At 40.8% G+C, this 20,553-nt stretch overlaps 2 protein-coding genes across 4 annotated transcripts; both read left to right on the top strand.

The window, feature by feature from the left end:
• The first annotated feature begins 7 nt into the window (after positions 1-7).
• LOC149013732 (uncharacterized) lies at positions 8-19,431 on the top strand. Of its 3 annotated transcripts, XM_089159382.1 has the most exons (4): positions 8-2,204; positions 4,820-8,576; positions 8,706-8,804; positions 9,806-19,431. In XM_089159382.1, the coding sequence occupies exon 4, from the start codon at positions 17,039-17,041 to the stop codon at positions 19,169-19,171; it is 2,133 nt and encodes a 710-aa protein (XP_089015508.1). In that variant the 5' UTR covers positions 8-2,204; positions 4,820-8,576; positions 8,706-8,804; positions 9,806-17,038; the 3' UTR covers positions 19,172-19,431. The 3 variants fall into 3 exon arrangements, with proteins under 3 accessions (XP_089015508.1, XP_089015507.1, XP_089015509.1); XM_089159381.1 differs by having other exon boundaries at positions 4,820-8,804; XM_089159383.1 differs by having other exon boundaries at positions 4,820-8,804; positions 9,806-17,036.
• On the top strand, positions 15,656-16,432 carry LOC149013733 (uncharacterized). The gene has a single exon (XM_089157744.1). It carries the CDS (start codon positions 15,656-15,658, stop codon positions 16,430-16,432), a length of 777 nt encoding a protein of 258 aa, XP_089013870.1.
• Positions 19,432-20,553: the final 1,122 nt, after the last annotated feature.

Raw genomic sequence — 20,553 nt, 5'->3', positions numbered from 1 at the left:
CTACAAATTGCAAGTTGAGTTGAAAAAATTTGAAGTCTGGAGGAACCAAAGTCATGGCTTCCTTTCGAGGTGAATAGATGATTTAAGAGTTGACCTTCTTCAATTTTAGCAGTCCTTTACAAGAGTGGCTGCCGTTAACCATCTCAAAGTAAGCGTAGACCATCCCAAACTTTGTCCCAGATTAGTTGCATGGTAAGTAGCACTACGAAAGCATTGCCTTGCAAGCTCACTAAACGCTAGAGTACGTACCACCAACCGTCGGCAAGAAGAATCACACTGCAGGGGAGACCACTGGAGACGCCCAAGATAGCATGGTGGCAGATTGAAAGACTACATTCTTCGCATTCTAACTTTGCCAGAAATCTGCCCAGGAACTTTTCACGCTGTTGCACAAGGGATGCTTCCTCCATTGCACTAGAAAATTCGAGGTTGGATCTTTTCCACAATCTTTGAGCACACGCACATCAAATTCAACCTACCGGAGGGTTCTTTAAAGGGAAATCTTATAAGGCTTCATTTCTAGAATTCTTATACTACAGGATGTTTTTTTTCTAGGAGAGTGCTGGTCGCAACGCTTGTGTTTCCCTCCCCCACATGACTGCAAAATTTCAACAATCTTTTGAAAGAGCAGCTGCCCTCGACCATCTCAAAGCATGTGAAGATCATCCCAAACGCGGTCCCTAATTAGTTGCAAGGTAAGTTAGACTTTGAAAGCATTGGGCTGCAAGCTCTCTACGCCCTAGAGTACGTACCACCAACCATCGACAGGATGAACCACTTGGAAGGAGACGGCACCGGAGATGCCCATGATCGTATGATGACAGATTTCAAGCACTTTTTCTTTGTCTTGCCTCCGTATTCAAAGACTACATTCTTCTCTTTCTCACTTTGCAAGAAATCTGCCTCCTAACTTTTCACGCTGTTGCACAATAGATGTTTCCTCCACTGCACTAAAAAATTCTAGACTTAATCTTTTTTACAAACTTTGAGCACGAGCATATCGAATTCAACATACCTCAGGGTTCTTTAAAGAGAAAACTTCAAGGCTTCATTTCTAGCATTCTTATGCTACAGGAATTTGTTTTTTGGGATCATGCCGGACGCAACACTTGTTTTTCTCTCCCCGGTGACATCGATATTCGAGGACGAGTTCACACCGAAGATCTCGGGAGGATTCATTAAAATCAAATGATAGCCACAGTCTTCAGGAGATGAACACTTCAAGAAGGAGGAAATAAATGTAAACAGTTTGTTATGGCTCCACAAGGCTTATGGTTACTTCATCGAATGCTAGGATCCCTGACTTAGGTTTTTTTTTTTTTTATTTTAATATAATTTTGCATTATTGGTGGTGTCCTTGGTCTGGGTCCCTTAGATTTTTGTTCGTTGATGAGACTCTATCTATTTTTATTTTCTTGTTTGATTAGTGTGTTGGGAGTTATTGTCGTGTCCTTATTTAGGTTTGATTTCTTGTTGTGTTATGTGACCCCCTAGTTTGAGTGATTCTTTAACTAGAGGTCATATTTAATCTTAGGGGCCGAGTATAGATTTCTCCACAGTAAATTATGGTGGCGTTCTTATTTTTGGTGAGTGGTTGTTTGTCAAGTTTGAGTCCTAATTTTTATTAGAATGTTAATTTGAAGTTAATTAGGTTTCCTAGTCTTAGTTCTATTTGTTTTTCAATTTAAGGCTACAAATTCCAAGTTGAGTTGAAAAAATTTTTTTTGAAGTCTGGAGGAACCAATGGCATGGCTTCTTTTGGAGGCGAATAGATGATTTAAGAGTTGACCTTCTTCAATTTTAGTAGTCTTTTACAAGAGCGGCTGCCCTTAACCATCTGAAAGTAAGAGGAGACCTTCTGAAACCTTGTCCCACATTAGCTGCAAGGTAAGGAGCACTACGAAAGCATTGCCCTGCAAGCTCTCTAAACGCTAGAGTACATACCACCAACGGTCGGCAAGAAGAATCACACTGCGGGAGTCAGCACCGAAAATACCCAAGACAGCATGGTGGCAGATTCAAAGACTACGTTCTTCGCAGTCTTTCTTTGCCAGAAATCTGCCCAGGAACTTTTAACGCTGTTGCACAAGAGATATTTCCTTCATTGAACTTGAGAATTCAAGGTTGGATCCTTTCCACAAACTCTTAGCACGTGCAAATCAAATTCAACGTACCTAAGGGTTCTTTAAAGGGAAATCTTAAAGGCTTCATTTCTTGCGTTCTTATACTATGGGAGTTTCTTCTCCTTGGACTGTGTTGGTCGCAACACTTCTGTTTTCCTCTCCCAAATGATTGCAAAATTTCAATAGTCTTTTGCAAGAGCAGCTGTGCCCTCGACCATCTCAAAGCAAGCGAAGATATTCCCAAACGCGGTCCTTGATTAGCTGAAACGTAAGTGAGATTTTGAAAGCATTGGGCTGCAAGCTCTCTACGCCCTAGAGTATGTACCACCAACCATCGGCAGGAAGAAGCACACGACAGGAGACGTCACCGGAGATGCCCATGATAGAATGATGACAAATTTCGAGCACGTTGTCCTTGTCTTGCCTACGTATTTAAAGACTACATTCTTTTCGTTCTCACCTTGCTAGAAATCTGCCTACTAACTTTTCACGCTGTTGCACAATAGATGTTTCCTCTATGCACTAAAACACTTATAGGTTTAATCTTTTCTACTAACTTTGAGCTAGCATATCAAATTCAACATACCTCCGGGTTCTTTAAAGAGAAAGCTTCAAGGCTTCATTTCTAGCATTCTTATGCTACAAGAGTTTGTTTTCTGGGATTGTGCCAGACGCAACAGTGTTTCTCTCCCCACATGACAACGATATTTGAGAACGAGTTCACACCGAAGATCTCGGAAGGATTCATTAAAATCAAATGATAGCTACAGTCTTCAGGAAATGAACGCTTCAAGAAGGAGGAAATAAATGTAAACAATTTGCTATGACTCCACAAGGCTTAAGGTTACTTCTCCAAACGCTAGGATCCCTGAGTTACGTTTTCTTTTTTATTTTAATATAATTTTGCATTATTGGTGGTGTCCTAGGTCCCATAGATTTTTGTTCGTTGATGAGACTCTGTTTATTTTTATTTTCTTGTTTGATTAGTGTGTTGCGAGTTATTGTCGAGTCCTTATTTAGGTGTGATTTCTTGCTGTGTTAGGATCCCCTAGTTTGAGTAGATCTTTAACTAGAAGTCATATATAATCTTAGGGGCCTAGTATAGATTTCTCCAGAGTAAATTATGGTGGAGTTATTTTTTTATGTGACTAGTTGTTTGTCAAGTTAGAGTCCTAATTTTTATTAGAATGTTAATTTGACGTTAATTAGGTTTCCTAGTCTTAGTCCTATTTGTTTCTCAATTTAAGGCTACAAATTGCAAGTTGAGTTGAAAAAATTTTTTGAAGTCTGGAGGAACCGAAGTCATGGCTTCCTTTGGAGGTGAATAGATTATTTAAGAATTGACCTTCTTCAATTTTAGTTGTCCTTTACAAGAGCGGCTGCCCTTAACCGTCTAAAAGTAAGCGGAGACCTTCCCAAACCTTGTCCCACATTAGCTGCATGGTAAGTAGCACTATGAAAGCATTGCCCTGCAAGCTCTTTAAACACTTGAGTACATACCAGCAACCGTTGGCAAGAAGAATCACACTGCGGGAGTCAGCATCGGAGATGCCCGAGTTAGGATGGTGGCAGATTGAAAGACTACGTTCTTCGCATTCTAACTTTGCCAGAAATCTACCCAAGAACTTTTCACGCTGTTGCACAAGAGATGCTTCCTCCATTGCACTAGAAAATTCGAGGTTGGATCTTTTGCACAATCTTTGAGCACGTGCAAATCAAATTCAACGTACCTGAGGGTTCTTTAAAGGGAAATATTAAAGGCTTCATATCAGCACATACAGGGAAAGGAACACAGGGGACCAGCAGCCAGAAGAAAAAACCCCCAAAACAGAGGGGACGAACAGAAGACGGAAAACGGGGGGAGGAGGCGAGACCGGAAGGGAGAAAGCAACAGCACGAAAGGAGAACCGCCCAGGAGGAGGGAAGGGAGTCACGCAAAAGGGGGAAAGCCACCAGGCGAAGGTGGCGAGCCGGACCAGACAGCACACAAAACAAGGAAAAAACAGAGGAGCAGAAAAAAGGAGAAGAAGAAAAAGAGAAAAAGGAAAACCCAAGGAAACAAAAGAAAAAGAAGAGAAAGAGAACAAAAAGGAGGGAGGGAAAGAAAAAGAAAGAAAAAGAGGGGAGGAGAAAACAGGAAAGAAAAAAAAAAGAGAAGAAAAAAAGAGAAAGAAAAAAAAAAACAGAAAAAGGGGAAAAGAAAGAGAAAAGAAACAAGAAAAAGAGGGGGAGGAAGAAGAGAAAGAAAAGGGAGGGAGAAAGAAAAGAAAAAGACGAGAAGAAAAACAGAAAGAGAGAAAAAAAGCCAGAAAGAAAAGGAAAAGACGAGGAAAAAGGAGGAAGGACGCAGAAACAGGAAGGAGAAAAGGAAAAAGAAAAGAAAGGAAAAAAACAAAAAAGAAAGGATAGAGGGAAGGAAGGGAAAAAAAAGGAGGGAAAAGAAAAAGAAAAGCGAAAAAAGAGAAAAAAAGGAAAAAAGATCAAGAAGGACAAAAAGAGGAAAAAAAAGACAACAAAGCAAAAAAAAAAAAGAGGCCAAGAAGAGAGGAAAAGGAGAAAGGAAAAGGGGGGAGAAGGATAGCGTAGAGAGAAGAGGCCAAGAAAATAAGGAGAAAAAGAAACAGCAAGGAAGAAGACCAGAAAAGGAGGGAACTCCGGAAAGTGGTGTATGATCATTATGTATCGGGATTTTAAAGGCTTCATTTCTAGCATTCTTATACTATGGGAGTTCTTTTTCAAGGATAGTGCTGGTCGCAACACTTGTGTTTCCCTCCCTCATATGACTGCAAAATTTCAACAGTCTTTTGCAACAGCAGCTGCCCTCGACCATCTCAAAGCAAGCAAAGATCATCCCAAACGCGGTCCCTGATTAGGTTCAAGGTAAGTTAGACTTTGGAAGCATTGGGTTGCAAGCTCTCTACGCCCTAGTGTATGTACCACCAACCATTGGCAGGAAGAAGCACACGGCAGGAGATGGCACCGGAGATGCCCATGATAGTATGATGACAGATTTCGAGCACGTTGTCCTTGTCTTGCCTGCGTATTTTAAGACTACATTCTTCTCTTTCTCACTTTGTTAGAAATCTGCTTGCTATCTTTTCATGCGGTTGTACAAGAAGAATCGCACTGCGGATGACAGAAAAATAGCATGGTGGTAGCTTCAAAGACTACGTTCTTTGCATTCTAACTTTGCCAGAAATCTGCCCAGGGAACTTTTCACGCTGTTGCAGAAGAGATATTTCCTCCATTGCACTTGAAAATTCAAGGTTGGATCTTTTCCCCAAACTCTGAGCACGTGCAAATCAAATTCAACGTACCTGAGGGTTTGATCGTGTCGCTAACCAATCAAAAATAAAATCCTATACTAATCTAGCAAGCAGAAAGTACGAGGTCGAACTATGGGGAACTAAAAGGCTAGGTTACTAAGATTGAATTTAACAAAACTAAATTTAAACTAAATCTATTAATTAATGCAAAAACTTAAACTATGAATATGTGAAGATCTTTGGGATTTCGAATCCCCAATGCTTTTCCCTAACCGATATAACTCTACTCTTCAAAGTAAATTAGGGATGGTCTTCCTAGATATGCCCTATCTTCGCAAGACTATCGTCCTTCGCGGAAGCTTGGCACACTTAGTTCGCTGACTTATAGAACATCTTTGGCCAAACTCAAACACAATCAACTAGAAGAGATAGAACAATCAAATTAATGAAATAAGCATGGTTCATCTACATCCCAAAGAAAAGGAACTAGCTACTCATTATCACAAAGTTCATAAGAAAAATAAAGATGAAACATAAGGAGAGAGAGAGAGAGATGTGGTCTTCTTCTTCAGCAATGAGAGAGATGAGAGCCGCATTCGCCGTCCCGCACATAATGAATCCCCTCTCTTTAACCATAGATTCGACCTTTATTCGTTCGGATTTTGGAAAAACTCAAAACTAGAAAGTTGTAGATATTTTCAATATCGTTCCACAACATCTTGAATCACTGCAATCCAAGCTCGTACGTGAGAGATATGCCCAAAATACTGAAGGTAGGTCTGTTTACCCGATTTTCAGATTTATTACCAATTTTATTCCTTAGACCTCCACCTGTTTCCAATTTGGCTAAGATCTCACTTTTCATGATTTCTTGGGCAGCAAGATTGAATGCCATGATTTAAAATCCACCAATATCTAATATATTTGCCAACTTTACTCCATATTATCTCTAATATCCAAAATCACCTTATTCCTGAAAAATACACAAAAATACTCAATTAGCTCTCTTTAATTAAATAAGTATGGGGAATTAAATCAAATAAATAATGGTAAATGCATGCTTATCAGGGTTTTTTAAAGGGAAATCTTAAAGGCTTCATTTCTTGCATTCTTATACTACGGGGGTTTTTTTTTCCTAGGACAGTGCTAGTCGCAACACTTCTGTTTTCCTCCCCAACATGACTGCAAAATTTCAACAGTCTTTTGCGAGACCGGCTGCCCTCGACCATCTCAAAGCAAGCAAAGATATTCCCAAACGTGGTCCTTGAATAGCTGAAACGTAAGTGAGACTTTGAAAGCATTGGGCTGCAAGCTCTCTACACCCTAGAGTATGTACCACCAACCATTGGCAGGAAGAAGCACACGGCAGGAGACGGCACCGGAGATTTGGAACCTATCCTCTTGGTACACTAAACAACATTAGGAGCACATAGTTATCTTGGGACCTCTTGCTGTGTAATATTATTGCTGTGCCTTGCGGCTTTGAGAATGGGAGAGATTTGAACGAAAGCCAAAATGTATTCTTTTCAATGATATAGAAGATTCTACAAGGCCTTTTGGTAGGGCCATGGAGCAGGACACATGAAGGGGAGAGGGGGTTGATTACCATAAATGTCTGCACTTGGTGGGGTTATAAGGGGTAAATGTGAGGAGAGGCATCAGTTAATATGTGTGTGTTTGGGCAGCCTTTGGCTGAGGGCATAGTATTCGGCCATTGGCACCATCATAACCAGGGTATTGCTTGCTTTCTTTCTGTATTCTACTTGGGTCTTCCTTATTCTGCTGGGTCGCTAGGAGGTTCCTATCACCTTTCTTCTCCAATTAGTTGTCCAGGAATCAATTGGTACAACACCTTTTAGGATATTCTTGAACTACACCATAGAAGCATAAACTATCTGAGAGTGTATGATAGTTATGGGCCTATGGCATATGGGATATCAACTGTAATTAGTAGCATCACTACAACCTTTGAGTATGTCTATGATCTACTAATTCAATGTAGGAGTTTCATGAGGTGAGTCAGAGGTTTTAGCGGAAATATTTCCTTGGGAATACAGGCTTAAATCAGGTCCAGAGCTGAGTTTACTTGGTCTGGTTCTTTGTTGGTTTGACATGGGCCTGTTTCAGGATCTGCTACAAGTGTATCTACAAGTTACTAATTTAGCATCCCTAAATTAGTAACTTCTTCATGTGAACAGCAAAAAGAGGCCGAGCTGAAGCCACAGGAATACACCCCTCTGGGGGTATTTTCTCCATTTAGGTTTCTTTTCATTTATTAGTGTTTTAGTTGGATTTCTAATCTGATTACAGAATCCCAATTTGTTTCTTATTTCAGTTGAGGTCTTTTAGGTTTAGTAAAGAGTCCGCTAGGTCTTTTAAAATTTATTTTATTTTATTTTGTAGTCTTGTAAATGCCCTGGGGAAGAAACAAGAAAAAGAGTAAATTAAACTTGAGAAAGTAACATTGGAGGTGCTTCATGTTTTAAAAATGACGTTTGGGCCCTTTGGGATACTTCATTAACAGGTTCCAAATAACCTTCCATTCCTCCCTCCCTTCACTCATACCAGTGCATAAAGCTCTAGAGGAGGACAAATTACTGAACGTGCATTGCAAAGGGAGTCATTTCAACCCCCTTCAGTATCCACAGATGTAGTTCGAGGTGCGACACAGGAGGATATCATGGTAAGATTCATCCACTATTCTCTCTGTCTGCCGTGTGGGAGAAGCCAAAAAGATAAAATAAAAAATGGTGATTATGCTTGCTGTCCTGTAAATCTATCATCAGCAAGCCTCAGGTTAGATCCCTGTTAGCTTTTTGAGTTACTTTTGATTTGAAATCTCAGCGATTGTCCTACTACATTGGTTTGTTCATTCTTCTTGTTGTCTTTGCTGTTTCTGTGCCTTTTCTTCCCACATGATCTTCACCGAAGCATGGCTACAAATATTGCATTTTCTTAAACATTGGTGCAGTCACAAACTATTATTGCTTTCTCTTCTAGCTATAAATTACAAGTAACTGCGGTCCTTTTATATTTCAAGAAAGTTCAGGAAATAGACAAATCCGGTTATAATGCGAGGGAGATTACCGACCCCGTGGAAGGGGGGTGTTTATAGATAGAGAGGAAAGGAGTTGTGTCATCAAATGGAGTGCTGAAGGATGGGCTTCATATGAAGCTCCTTTCTGTGGTAATGGTCATGAAGAAGGTTTGGGAGGGGAAAGAAAAATATATAATAGACTACTTGAAGAAAAATGTTTTTGTCTCTGTCCTTTTTCTTTTTTCTCCTTGTTTACTTATATTGTTTTTCTTTTCCTAGGTCTCTATCCCAAAACCTCGACTGAGAAATTTCAAATAATTTTGAAACACGCTAAAGTTATACAATGCATTTGCAGTGTGTACAGACAGACACATATTGGTTGGTTTTTCTTCCCTTTTCTCTTGTAGAACACTCCCCTACCGTTGCATTCTTGGGGGGGGGGGGGGAGGGGGGGGGGGGGAGGAGGAGGGAAGAAGGGGGAGAGGGGCAGGAAAGAGAAAAAAGAAAAAAAAAAAAAAAAAAAAAAAGAGAGGGGGGGAGGAGGGGGGGGGGGGGAGGGGGGGGGAAGGGAAAAAGGGGGGAGGGGGGGGGAGGGGGGGGGGGAGGGGGGGGGAGGGGGGGGAGGAAGGAGAAGGGAGGGGGGGAGGAGGGGAGGGGGGGGGGGAGAAGAGGGGGAAGGGGGGGGGAAGGGGGGGGGGGGGGGGGGGAAGGAGGGGGAGAGGGGGGGGGGGGGGGGGGAGGGGGGGGGAAAAAGGGGGGAAGGGGGGGGGAGGGGGGGAAAGGAGGGAGAAAAAAAGGGGAGGGGGGAGGGGGAGGGGGGGGAGGAGGGGAGGGAAAGGAGAGGGGGGAAGGGGGGAAGGGGAGGGGAAAAGGGAAGGAGGGGGAGGGAAGGGGGGGGGGAGAGGGAGGGAAGAAGGAAGAGGGGGGGGGGGGAAGGAGGGGGGGAAGAGAGGGAAAAGAGAAGGGGGAGGAGAGGAGGAGGAAAGAAAAGGAAAGAGGGGGGGAGGAGGGGGGAGGAAGGGGGGAACCGGGGGGGGGAGGGGGGGGGGGGGGGAGGGGGGGAGGGGCGGGGGAGGGGGGGGGGGGGGGGGGGGGGGGGGGGGGGGGGGAGGGGGAGAGGGAGAGGAAGAAAGGAAAGGAGGAAGGGGGGGAAGGAGAAAGAAGAGAAGGAGAGGGGAGGGGGGGGGGGAGGGGGGGGGGAGGAAGGGGAGGGACATCACACTGCTTCTGGCTTGAAAGCACTTATGAGTTTGTCACAAGACAAATTGTTGTCTACCCATGCAGCTGTAAAGGGATGTTGGATCTAGAAGTAAGATATCCAAATCAGTTTTTTGATGGGCCTTACCTTTATTCTTTTCTTTCTCCATTTGTCATGACAGATTCCCACCTTCCTTTCTCAATGCAACACAAAACTGGGTAGAAAACAGAAAGGATTGATGGTGCTCAAATGGCTTTACACCTTCTCCAGATTGCTGTCCAGCTTGGCATAATATGGTGTTCTCCAGCTACTGAGGTGTCATCTGTTGGTTGATGAGGGAGATTTGAAATAATTAGTTAGTTGTACATTTTTCTGCCCCGATTTCTTTTGCTGCAACTTCATTATTTGTAGATGCAAGGTATAATGGTAGGATTATATGCATGGAAATATAATTGCACAATGGATTGTCTATATTTGGTCTTTGATATTGTATCTAAGGTGATCTATTCCACATGAGAGTATTAAGTCATCAAGTGTGAAACTGACTCACCAATCAAGTTGGAAAATATTATAACCAAATGCAAAAGAAACCTTTTTAGTGGGGCGAGCCTTTGTGTAACGGCTAAGGTTGCAGGTTCCAAACATGGAAACTTCCTCTGATGTATCCATGAGTGAGGGCTCCAAATATGGGCCAATGCTGCCAGGAAATTAGAAAAACAGAACCAAACAAGGGAATTTTGATTTGGTGCATTAAGGGGTTTGTCTAGGGTTTAGGCGCTAATCAGAAATGTGGTTTTGCCAATAAGGATTGTAGGTCCTAATGAAGGACCATTCAGAGTTTCAGCTCATTCTATGGTCTCCCAACTTTCTAGGGTCAGTTGAGGGAAACTAGGAACCCTTGGTCAAATGGGGGTTAGAGGGGGTATTATTTGGATTGAACGGTCAGGTTGTTGCATATTTCTTTTGAATAGCAGTATATTCTAATAGGGGAATGTTGGAGATCTAAATTGGGACCAAATAGTGTTTTCCTTTTTAAACATTAGCAGCTGATTTTTATTTTTTAATTTTAACTAGGACCGGATTTTATATTGATGGAAGTTATATTGCTGCTGTGGGAGTTATTGGGATATTGGGCGTGTGGGAATATCCTTTGGTGTGTGGGGACATCAGATCACTCCACAAAACAATGGAAAGCTGAAGGTATATTGGACATTCACCTCATTGATGCCGGAATCTTTCTGTTCAAGTTTGATTCTCCTGACTGTCGTTCCCGTGCTCATGAAGGGACTCCCTAGTTTGTGGGGAAATTGCATTGTTCCTCAAAACATGGACTCCATCGCTTCGTCTCCGCAAGGTCGACTTCAATTCTCTTCCACTATAGATCAAATTACCTGATCTCCCTCGAGTTCTGGAATTTAGACTGCCTGAGCCGTATTGGCTCTGCTCTTGGAAAACCTATTTGAACTGATGCGAGAACCCTCAACATGTCTCGTCTATCATATGCAAGAATATGCGTAGACTTCTCTGCATCCAAGGACCTCCCGTCGCTCATCACCATTGCCGATGACTTGGTTCTCAAGTATAACCAGGTCATAGTCTACGATTGGATCCCTTCCCGCTATGCACTCTGCTCCTCGTTCGACTATGACTCGAAAGACTGTTCGTTTGCTTTCCTCCAACATGCTACTCCTGATGGCTCTCTCGCTGCTCGATCTGCTGAAAACTGTCTCCCAGTGGCTGATTTAGCGTGCTTGAACTGTGTCAAAGTTATGTCTCCTCATGATATCAGAAGTTCAATTGATATTCCCTCAAAGAAAAATACCATCAATGTGCTGGAGAAAATTACTATTTCCATCCCGCTTTCGATCCCAGTGAAGGTAGCCAGATCTGCTCCTCTGTCAGTGAATACCTACCGTCATCGAAGAAGGAACAAAGCCGCTGCTATGGTGTTTTAAGTTTTAGTCATAACTCTTTTATGAATAATGAAAGGGTGTATTGCTCTTCACGTAATCATTCTAACATAAAAGGGAATGAATGCTTTTAAAAGGGATGTAAGTGTTTTAAGTCTCTATTTTGGAGTATCTAACAAATTTTCTCAAACATAAAAGGTATAGTAAATGTAATAGAATAAATTATAAGGAATGTAAACATATGGATTTATTTTTAGGCACATAAATAAGATCAAAGATTCAAAGCAAAGAGAAAACTAAATAGAGACAGAGTCTAGATGATTCACCTTAAGGATCTCCTAATTCAAATGGGGTGTTTGGAAGGAATGTCAAGGAGTTTCACATTCTGGATGTCACCTTCAACATTCAATTAGGGGTTACCTCGCATTTCTAAAGGGGTGAGCGGTCTCTCTACAACCCTTTGACCTCTTTATCGATCTAATTGTAAATTCTACTAGTTCTTCCATGCAACACCCTATTAGTGGAATGACATAAGACAATCTCTTGCGAATCAGCCTCCACACATTGACACACAGCTGCCAACAATAACCCCTCCTTGACAACAAGTAATTCTATTTTGAAGGTTTAGAATTTTAACATTTTATTCAGGAAATAAAGTATGTGCAAAAAATATAAGATTACAACACTAATAATTATATATCTACCAACATAAGCACGCACGCAAATCAAGCTGTACGAAAAAATAGCCTCTTTAAAGTATTTGAACACTCCTTTGATCTAGAGACCAGGTTAATCATGACGTCTTACCTCCAAGATAAAACGAATTCTAGTTGTAAATGGCATGCACTTCAAAGGTAACTATTTACAGAAAATGTCCAAAAGTAGTACTCACTAACTAATCAACAAAACGCATACTTCAATAGAAATGTTCAAAAACTAAGATTGTTTTAAAATTGTTAAAACAAGTAGAATTTTTTTTTTAAGTAGGAGAAGAAAAGACACTTACAAAGGGATATATTCACTTGTGGAACATTCACAACAACAATTCCCTACCGCTCTCTCATGTTCCCATTCATCTCAATCTCATAGGAAAATGGATCCACATCATCTCTTCTCCTCTTCTATTTTGGGGTTTCGTGTCTTATCTGCTTCCTTTTCCTCTAGCGTTTAAGGAGCTCGCCTGGTTGTACTGATGGGGAGATCTTGTGATGATGCTGATTAAATGTGGAAGAGGATGGTAGCCGACTTTGGCAGGGTTCTCATATCTTATTTAACTCTTGTGCTTTATTTGTCAACTCTTTCATCAAGTCTTTATTCATTTCTTCCAACCACCAGGCAGGATGCCTTATTAATTCCCTCTATCTTGTCTCCTCCTTTTAAGGAGCGCTTGCTTCTGGACTCTCCACGTTACCTTTATCCTGTTCTCGTTTTGGCTTTATCAGTGATTTCCTTACCACTTCTAGGTGCTTCTTTTCTCTAAATATCTCTTTCTGTTTGTCTCTTGTGCGTTTTTCACAGAGATCGAAACACTTTCTTGTCCTCTTCCGTTTTCTTTTCTTTTCTCTATTCTTCTTCCATTCCTCTCGTTGAGAGGTTGTCTTTCTCTTTTATATCGTCTTTCTCGCCTCTGCGGCTTGCTTGTACTATCCTCAATGGGGCGTCCTGGGTCATCCTACTCACCGCATGGTTCTCTTCACAAAGCCTCTTCCTCTGGCATTCTGGGAAGCTCACCCTTGAAGAACAGGGTTCACCTGAACGGAGATGATGCTGTGAAAGAAGTGGACGCTGCTTACTGGCGCTTCTCAGGTAATGGCGTGGTGGTGATCGATGGATCGGTTACAAGGCACTTACCACATAAAAGGAGTAAACGAGTTCTGTTTGGCCGCTTGATTGGTTATAAAGCCCCTCCTGTTGCTGAGATGGTAGAACGCTTAGCCCGCCTATGGGAAAATGGTGGAGTGACTTACATTGTCTGTTATAACAAGATCCTGCTAGCTGCTGAGTTCATTTCGGAAGAACATCGCAACAGAACTCTTTCGTGTGCTCCCTGGTGGATGGAATCCAGCCTCTTACATCTCGCGTTGATCCTGTTTCCTGACAAATTCTCTGATGGTGATTTGGCACCTCCTTTGGCACTTTGGATTCAACTCCATAATGTTCGGGAAGACTGTTACAATGAAAAGCTGCTGTCTGTTGCGGCGTCGTGTCTTGGGAAAGTGATGGACATCCAATTAAATCTCAAAGCTCTGGGCCTCCCTCCTGATGCTGCTCGTGTTAAGGTCATGTATGACCTAAATATGCCGGTTGAAATGCAAGTTTCAATCCACAACACCAAGGGCGAAGCTTTCCAAGTCAAATGCCTTTCTGAAATCAAGATGTTGTGCTCAAGATGTGGATGTCTTTCTCACGGTGACCATTCCTGCCCCCATAAGAAATCGCAGGATGGTCTACCTAATATAGATATTCCGCTGGCTGGTTCATTTGTTAAGGCGAAAACCCGGCCTTTACTCTCGGGTTCTTCTAAGATCTTCTCTACAAAAGCCTTAGAGAAATTTTTGGAGCTCAAAACAATCAAAATCTCTAATCTGAAAGATGGTAATCGCAAACCGGTTATGAACTCTGCTATTTTCTCACTGGAGTCGGAGGAATTACTCCCTATGGAAATGGACTGTGATGATGAATGTCCTACGAAACTAAAGTCTGAAGAGAAAGCTGGTGATGTCTTTTCTGAAGGACAGACTCTTCGATCTCTGTTTACTGAAGACATCTCATCTAGAGACAAGCAGAAGGGCAAAGGAAAAGTTGTTGAGGATGAAAAATCCACTCTACACTGCGAACCTACTAAATGTGGTGCCTTTGTGGAACGTGAGATCGTTGAGGGGGCCCAGACTGTTAATATTTACCATGTGTACTACAATAATCCGAATGCCAAAGGGGGTTGCCAGGATACGAAGGTGCATGCTGTGAATGTGGAGGAAAGCTCTGAAACCAATGCGAATTGGAAGGACGACCCAGGAAACCCTAGTCGCAAGCGGTTAAGGCTGTCTGATAATCTGGTCCAACCCTTTGATCCTATGGACTCGTTCCAATCTTTTGTTTCTTCACTACTCTCTAACTCTCTTAATCCTGATTATCTTCTGAACTCGATGAAAGATGCTATCCTGTTGAGGATCTATGATAGAGCCAACCAGAGTATGCTTCATCCATTCTCCAACACATTTTATCAAGCACCAGCACAAGATCAGACCCTGATGGACAACCAGGTGACCCCTGCGGTTTTTGTTTCTTGATATCTTTGCGGTTTTTGTTTTTGACTTCTGCGCTCGCTTTTTTAACTTTGTTCGCAAACTCATTAATTCCGCTCCCTAATTACTCTTTGTCTGCGTTTATTCTAACTTTCTTGATTGTTGGCTGTCTATTCCTTCAGGTTTGCAACGGTAGCCTTAATGCGTTCTTCCTTTAATCTTGTTGTACTTGTTATCATCCTTTTTGCTAGTCTGTGGTATCTCTCAAGTGTTTTGTGGTTCTTATCCAATTTGTGGATTTGGGTCTGTTTTGTTGAGAAGCGGGAGGAAAAATTAGTTACAATGCTTGCTTTAAGTTGGAATGTTCGTGGTATTAATGGTAAATTCACGTTAACACGATTGGAGAAAATGTGTAGAAAATATCATCCTGATCTTATTTTTATCTGCGAACCTAAATGCAAGAACTTGAACACTATTCAACTTCGTTTCCGGGGGGTTTTGAAACTTTATCAATCACTGCATATGGTTCCAAGTACGGGTTCTAAGGGTTACCAAGGGGGATTCTGGGTTCTTTCTTCTCTACCACAAGCTCCTTCTCTTCTATTCTCAACTAATCATTTTGCGGCGTTCCAAGTGAATGACTATAATTCTAGCTAGGTCATCATTTTCATCTATGCTCCGCCTCAATACCCCCTAAGCAAACAAGTGTGGATCGATCTTGCCAATCACTTGTCTTCTATTCCCAAACCCTTTATCATTTGCGGTGATCTAAATGAACTATTATCTCCTGAGGATAAATGTGGAGGCCCTTTTAAACCATCTCCAGCATTACCATACTTAACCAGGATCATCACTGATTTCCAAGTCACCGAAATAATGGGACAGGGACCAAAATATACATGGTCTAACCACAAGAAGCCTCCGAATCTTACTCGGAACTTGCTGGATAGAACTTTGGCCTCTCATGATTTTCTGGCCTGCTTTCCTAATCTCACTGTAAAAATTTTGCCTGCCATTAGTTCTGACCATTCTCCTCTTCTTTTGAACACTAATGGCTCATTTAAATCTGGGAGAAAACTCTTTCATTACCAATTTGCTTGGCAGGCTCACCCCAGCTTCTTGAATGCAGTAGGTGATGCTTGGAAGGGACTTGGTCATACGAATCTCTCTTCCAAGCTGGCTTCCCTCTCAAATTTTCTTAGAGGATGGAATGCTGCTCAGTTTGGTAATGTTAACAGCTTGTGTGAAAGAATTGAGCTAGAATTATTTGCGATGGAGCATTGCCCCCATCCTAATTGGGACCTGTATCATCAAAAGATGAGCTGGCTACGATGGATTTATGATGCACAAGAAGCATTCTGGTTTCAAAAATCAAGGAACCAGTACATTCAGGATGGGGATAGAAACACACATTTCTACCATCAAGTAGCCAGAGTACTAAGGAAAAAACGAAAAATTGAATTTATTAAATTTGGTGATGATTTCATTTATGATCCTGCTAGTATTGCTAACTGCTTTGCTCGTTATATGCAGGACCTGTTTACATCCAGCAATCCAAATATATCTCCCCTCTTTGATATGATTTTTCCACCGGTACCCTCTCTTATGCAGAATGCTATTTTCTCCTCTTGCCCTTCATTAGATGAAGTTTAACAGGGCACCTTCTCCATTGGGGCTTCTAAAGCTCCGAGTTTTGATGGATATCAAGCTTGTTTTTTCCAACACTTCTGGGACCTTCTTCAATCTGACATTGTACAGTTTACTTCAAATTTTTTCGCTAATGCTATGCTCCCCCTGGTACTAACCATACTCTTTTATGTTTCATTCCAAAATCTGATAAGGCTGTCTCAGTGTCTGACTTTCGGCCTATTAGCCTGTGTAATGTTTCTTATAAAATCATTGCCAAAATTCTAGCCCTCCGAATCAAGCCTTTCCTACATGACTTCATTTCTCCTCTCCAGGGAGCCTTTGTACCTGGGAGACAAATCACTGATAATATCATGTTAGCTCATGAAGTTTTCCACTACATGAAGACCTCTAGGGCCAAACAGGGATTTGTTGCACTCAAGTTGGACATGTCAAAAGCCTAAAGGTTTTAAAATGTCTTGGCTTTGACTCTAAGTTTTGTGAATTGATTAATGGATTAATCTCCACCACTTCTTTTTCCATCAAGCTCAATGGTTCCCCTTACTCATACTTTTCTGGGTCGCGAGGGCTACGTCAAGGTTGCCCTTGAGCCCATATCTTTTTCTCCTCATTATGGAAACTCTATCCAGACTTCTTGGGGCATTTAAATCTGAAAATGCTTTTAAGGGTATAAAAATTGTCAGATCTGCCCCTGAAATTACTCATCTCTTTTTTGCTGATGATATTTTTATCTTTTGTCGTGCTTCTTTAGATGATATTTGTGTAATCAGGACTGTGCTAGACATGTTTGGGACTATGACAGGACAGATGATTAATATGGAGAAGAGTGAAGCTTACTTCAGCAAGAATACTCCTCCTCCTACAAAGGAAAAAATCCTCAATATTCTAGGTATGAAGGAGATGAGTAAGTCTTCCTCCTATTTGGGTAGTTCTTTATTCCATGGAAGGCAAAAATCTAATAGTTTGTGCCCAGTCTTGCTTAAGATGAACTCTAAATTAGCAAGTTGGAAGGCTCATTCACTTTCTTATGCGGGGAGATCTGTATTGATCCAATCCGTGCTGCAAGCGGTGCCTATTTATCATATGCAATATATGTTATTCCCCAAGAAGGTCTGCAGGTCCATGGATTCGATATGCCAGAGGTTCTGGCTAGGTAAATCTGATAAAGGTAAAAATTTCTCTCTCATTTCTTGGGACAGATGTTGCTTACCTAAGGATTTGGGAGGACTGGGATTTAAGAGGCTGGAACTTATAAATAGAGCCCTTCTCATCAAACAGGGGTGGAGACTTTTAACTGAAAGGTCCAACATCTGGGCACAGTGCTTTAAAGCAAAGTATTTCCCCCGAACATCCATTTTTGATCCCAGGGTACAAATCAAAGCTGGATCAATTGTATGGAATAGCATATGTTCTGTACTTTGTTCTCTAAGGAACTTGGTGGTTAGGAAAGTGGGAATGGGGAATGATACCTCATTTTGGTTTGACCCATGGGTGTTAACTACTTCTGACAAAGGAGTAGGTGAGTTTAATATGTTGTTTGCTTCTCGTGAATCAACTCTAGCAGAAATTGTGCGAGTGAGAGATCGTTTTGCTTATGAAATCTCAATGACATTTTGTCCTCTTTCATCCTCTGCTATTAACAATATTGTGTTGACATCTGAACCTGACTCTTGGCAATTAAGTTTTTCTTCTGTTCCGCGACTGACTACTAAATTGGCTTATCATCAGTTGTTGTTAACCTCTATCGATTTTGCACATTTGAACAGGTATAAAAGATGGTGGTCCTTTTTATGGAAACTCAAAATCCCTCCGAAATTTATTATTTTTTTTTGGCGTCTGTTTCATGCAGGAATCCCAGTTAATGCGGTTCTCGCCAATTGGATTCCGAATTCAGATTGCTGTGTGCTTTGTGGTGGAGGCAACGAATCAAGTTGGCATCTCTTTTTCGCTTGTGAATGGACACGAAGAATTTGGGCGACAGGACCACTAGGGTTAATTACGGATCGGTTACCTTTCTCTAGCATTAAAGATTTTTGTGTGGATTTATTCTATAACTCACATAATGCTAGACCAACCTTAAGGTGGATCTTTTCCATATTACTTATAACTTGTTATAGTATTTGGCAGATGCGTAATGTCGTCATGTTCAGAAATGAACAACCTAACCCCCTTAAGGTCATAAATTATATTAACTATTGGCGAGCTGCGTTACAGCTTAATCCGCCGGAATGGCAGAATGCTCCAGCTTCCACATATAGGAGTACAGAAAATATGGATACTCTTTATCTAATTCTTCAGAGAAACATACCACAAGGACTTACGGTAATCTTTTGTGCAGGTGCAAAACATCCTCTTGCTCAAGAGGTTGGGTACTGTTGGGGTGTGGTGCATCACGGTCAATTGATCTACTGCTGGAGTGGCGAGTTCTATGGTGGCACAATTATTAACTCAGTTCTCAAAGGAATAGTACGTGGAATGAAAAAGGCACAACAAAATGCTATTCAAATTGATTCTATATGGGTCAACCTGGAGCAAATCAAGGAATATTTACCAATCCCTCACAAAACTTGGCCGATAGAGTCAATTCCAGACCTCATTTCCATAGTATCTAATCCAAACAACCCCCCAATTGAAATGCCTGAATATTGTAACATCTTAAATATAGGTAGCAGGATTGCATTACAATCAATAGGTTGTAGAAAACCCAGAATCTGGGATAACTTATCCCACCTATCTCAGGTCTAGTATATGTTTTTCTTCTTGTATTAACAAAAAAAAAAAAAAAAAAAAGGGATATATTTGAAAAATATTATTATGTATTAGAAAATTGCATCACTCAATGCTTATTTATAAAACACAATAATATTTTGAATCTCATGTTTTAAAATTACTTTATACATCCAACGTTCTTTAATTAATAGTGATTCGAGGTTGAGATATCAACTTGTGGTATAATACATGTTATCAAACAAAATAAGATTCACATTTTGATTTGACCGATTTAATTGGGGTCCAAGGAGTGGGTGATTACAAAAGGTTAGATTAGGCCATAAGAAGGTTAGTATCAATGCTAGGGCCAATGGAGAATGCAAACGTCGAACCGCCCCCCAGGGAAGTTGAGCCTTTAACGGCCTCATTGGCATTAGCATCATTATCTTTCATATACCTTCGATGCATCCACCCTATTATTATTTTTAATGTCTCACTCACTAATCATATCATACTATTATATTAGTGCATGGAATCCTGTTTTATGACAAATCTTTCAATCGACTATCATATCATTTATCTTTATTCAAACGTTATATTTTATTTATTATTTTTTTGTCATTTCTTTTTTCTTCCACTTGGTACCCTATATATTGTTTTTTTTCCCCCCTAGTTTACAAACTTCATCTGAAAGAAAAAAAATTTAACTGAAACTAAGAAAGAAACTACCTTGTTTACTCCAAAACTCTGCATTGTTTTTCTTTGAGAATTAGGAAAAGAGAATTTTTAAATCGTGAAAAGTACTTTGTTTAAAGAAAATTTGTTACAATTTACCTCAGTTGATGATATAAAAAGCACAATCCAAAAAAATCTTGGAGTTTTTTAACGTTTGTCCCACTTAAATTGGGCCAAAATTCTAGTTGCCTCCATGAAATGGACTAAATTGCGTGCAACCCACAACTTAAATTTCAGTAAATGCATAGTTAACTACTTATATGAAATTATCAAAACACACTCATAATGTTAAAATACTAAACTAACCTTGTGTCTCATCCCATACTCGACGCTTAGGTGTCCCCCTTTTGTGGAAAAAGAAATTGTTTTGGTTAGTTTTGTAAACCCAAAGTTTGTTTTAACAAGTTTTGTTAATTGAAATATTGAGTGACTATTTTTGCCAGCTAATCATTTAATTTTCCCCACTGATTTTAACAATTTTGGAGTTCACGAAGTAATTACCACACAAACAAGTTTTAAAGTATTGTATCAGTTAGGTAATTTAAAGAGACTTTCATAGAGTATTATATTATACTGACCAATGTTTTGTGCAATCCAACATGCGTCTAAACATATTTGTATCTAAACATATTTGTATATAATTTGAATCATCTCCACTTAGGTTGCCCATATAGACATACATT

This window comes from Hakea prostrata, chromosome 6 (genome assembly GCF_041222555.1).
Source record: "Hakea prostrata isolate BN-2017 chromosome 6, UWA_Hpros_2, whole genome shotgun sequence".
Classification (NCBI taxonomy): domain Eukaryota; kingdom Viridiplantae; phylum Streptophyta; class Magnoliopsida; order Proteales; family Proteaceae; genus Hakea; species Hakea prostrata.
This window is presented reverse-complemented; position numbering and strand designations above follow the sequence as displayed.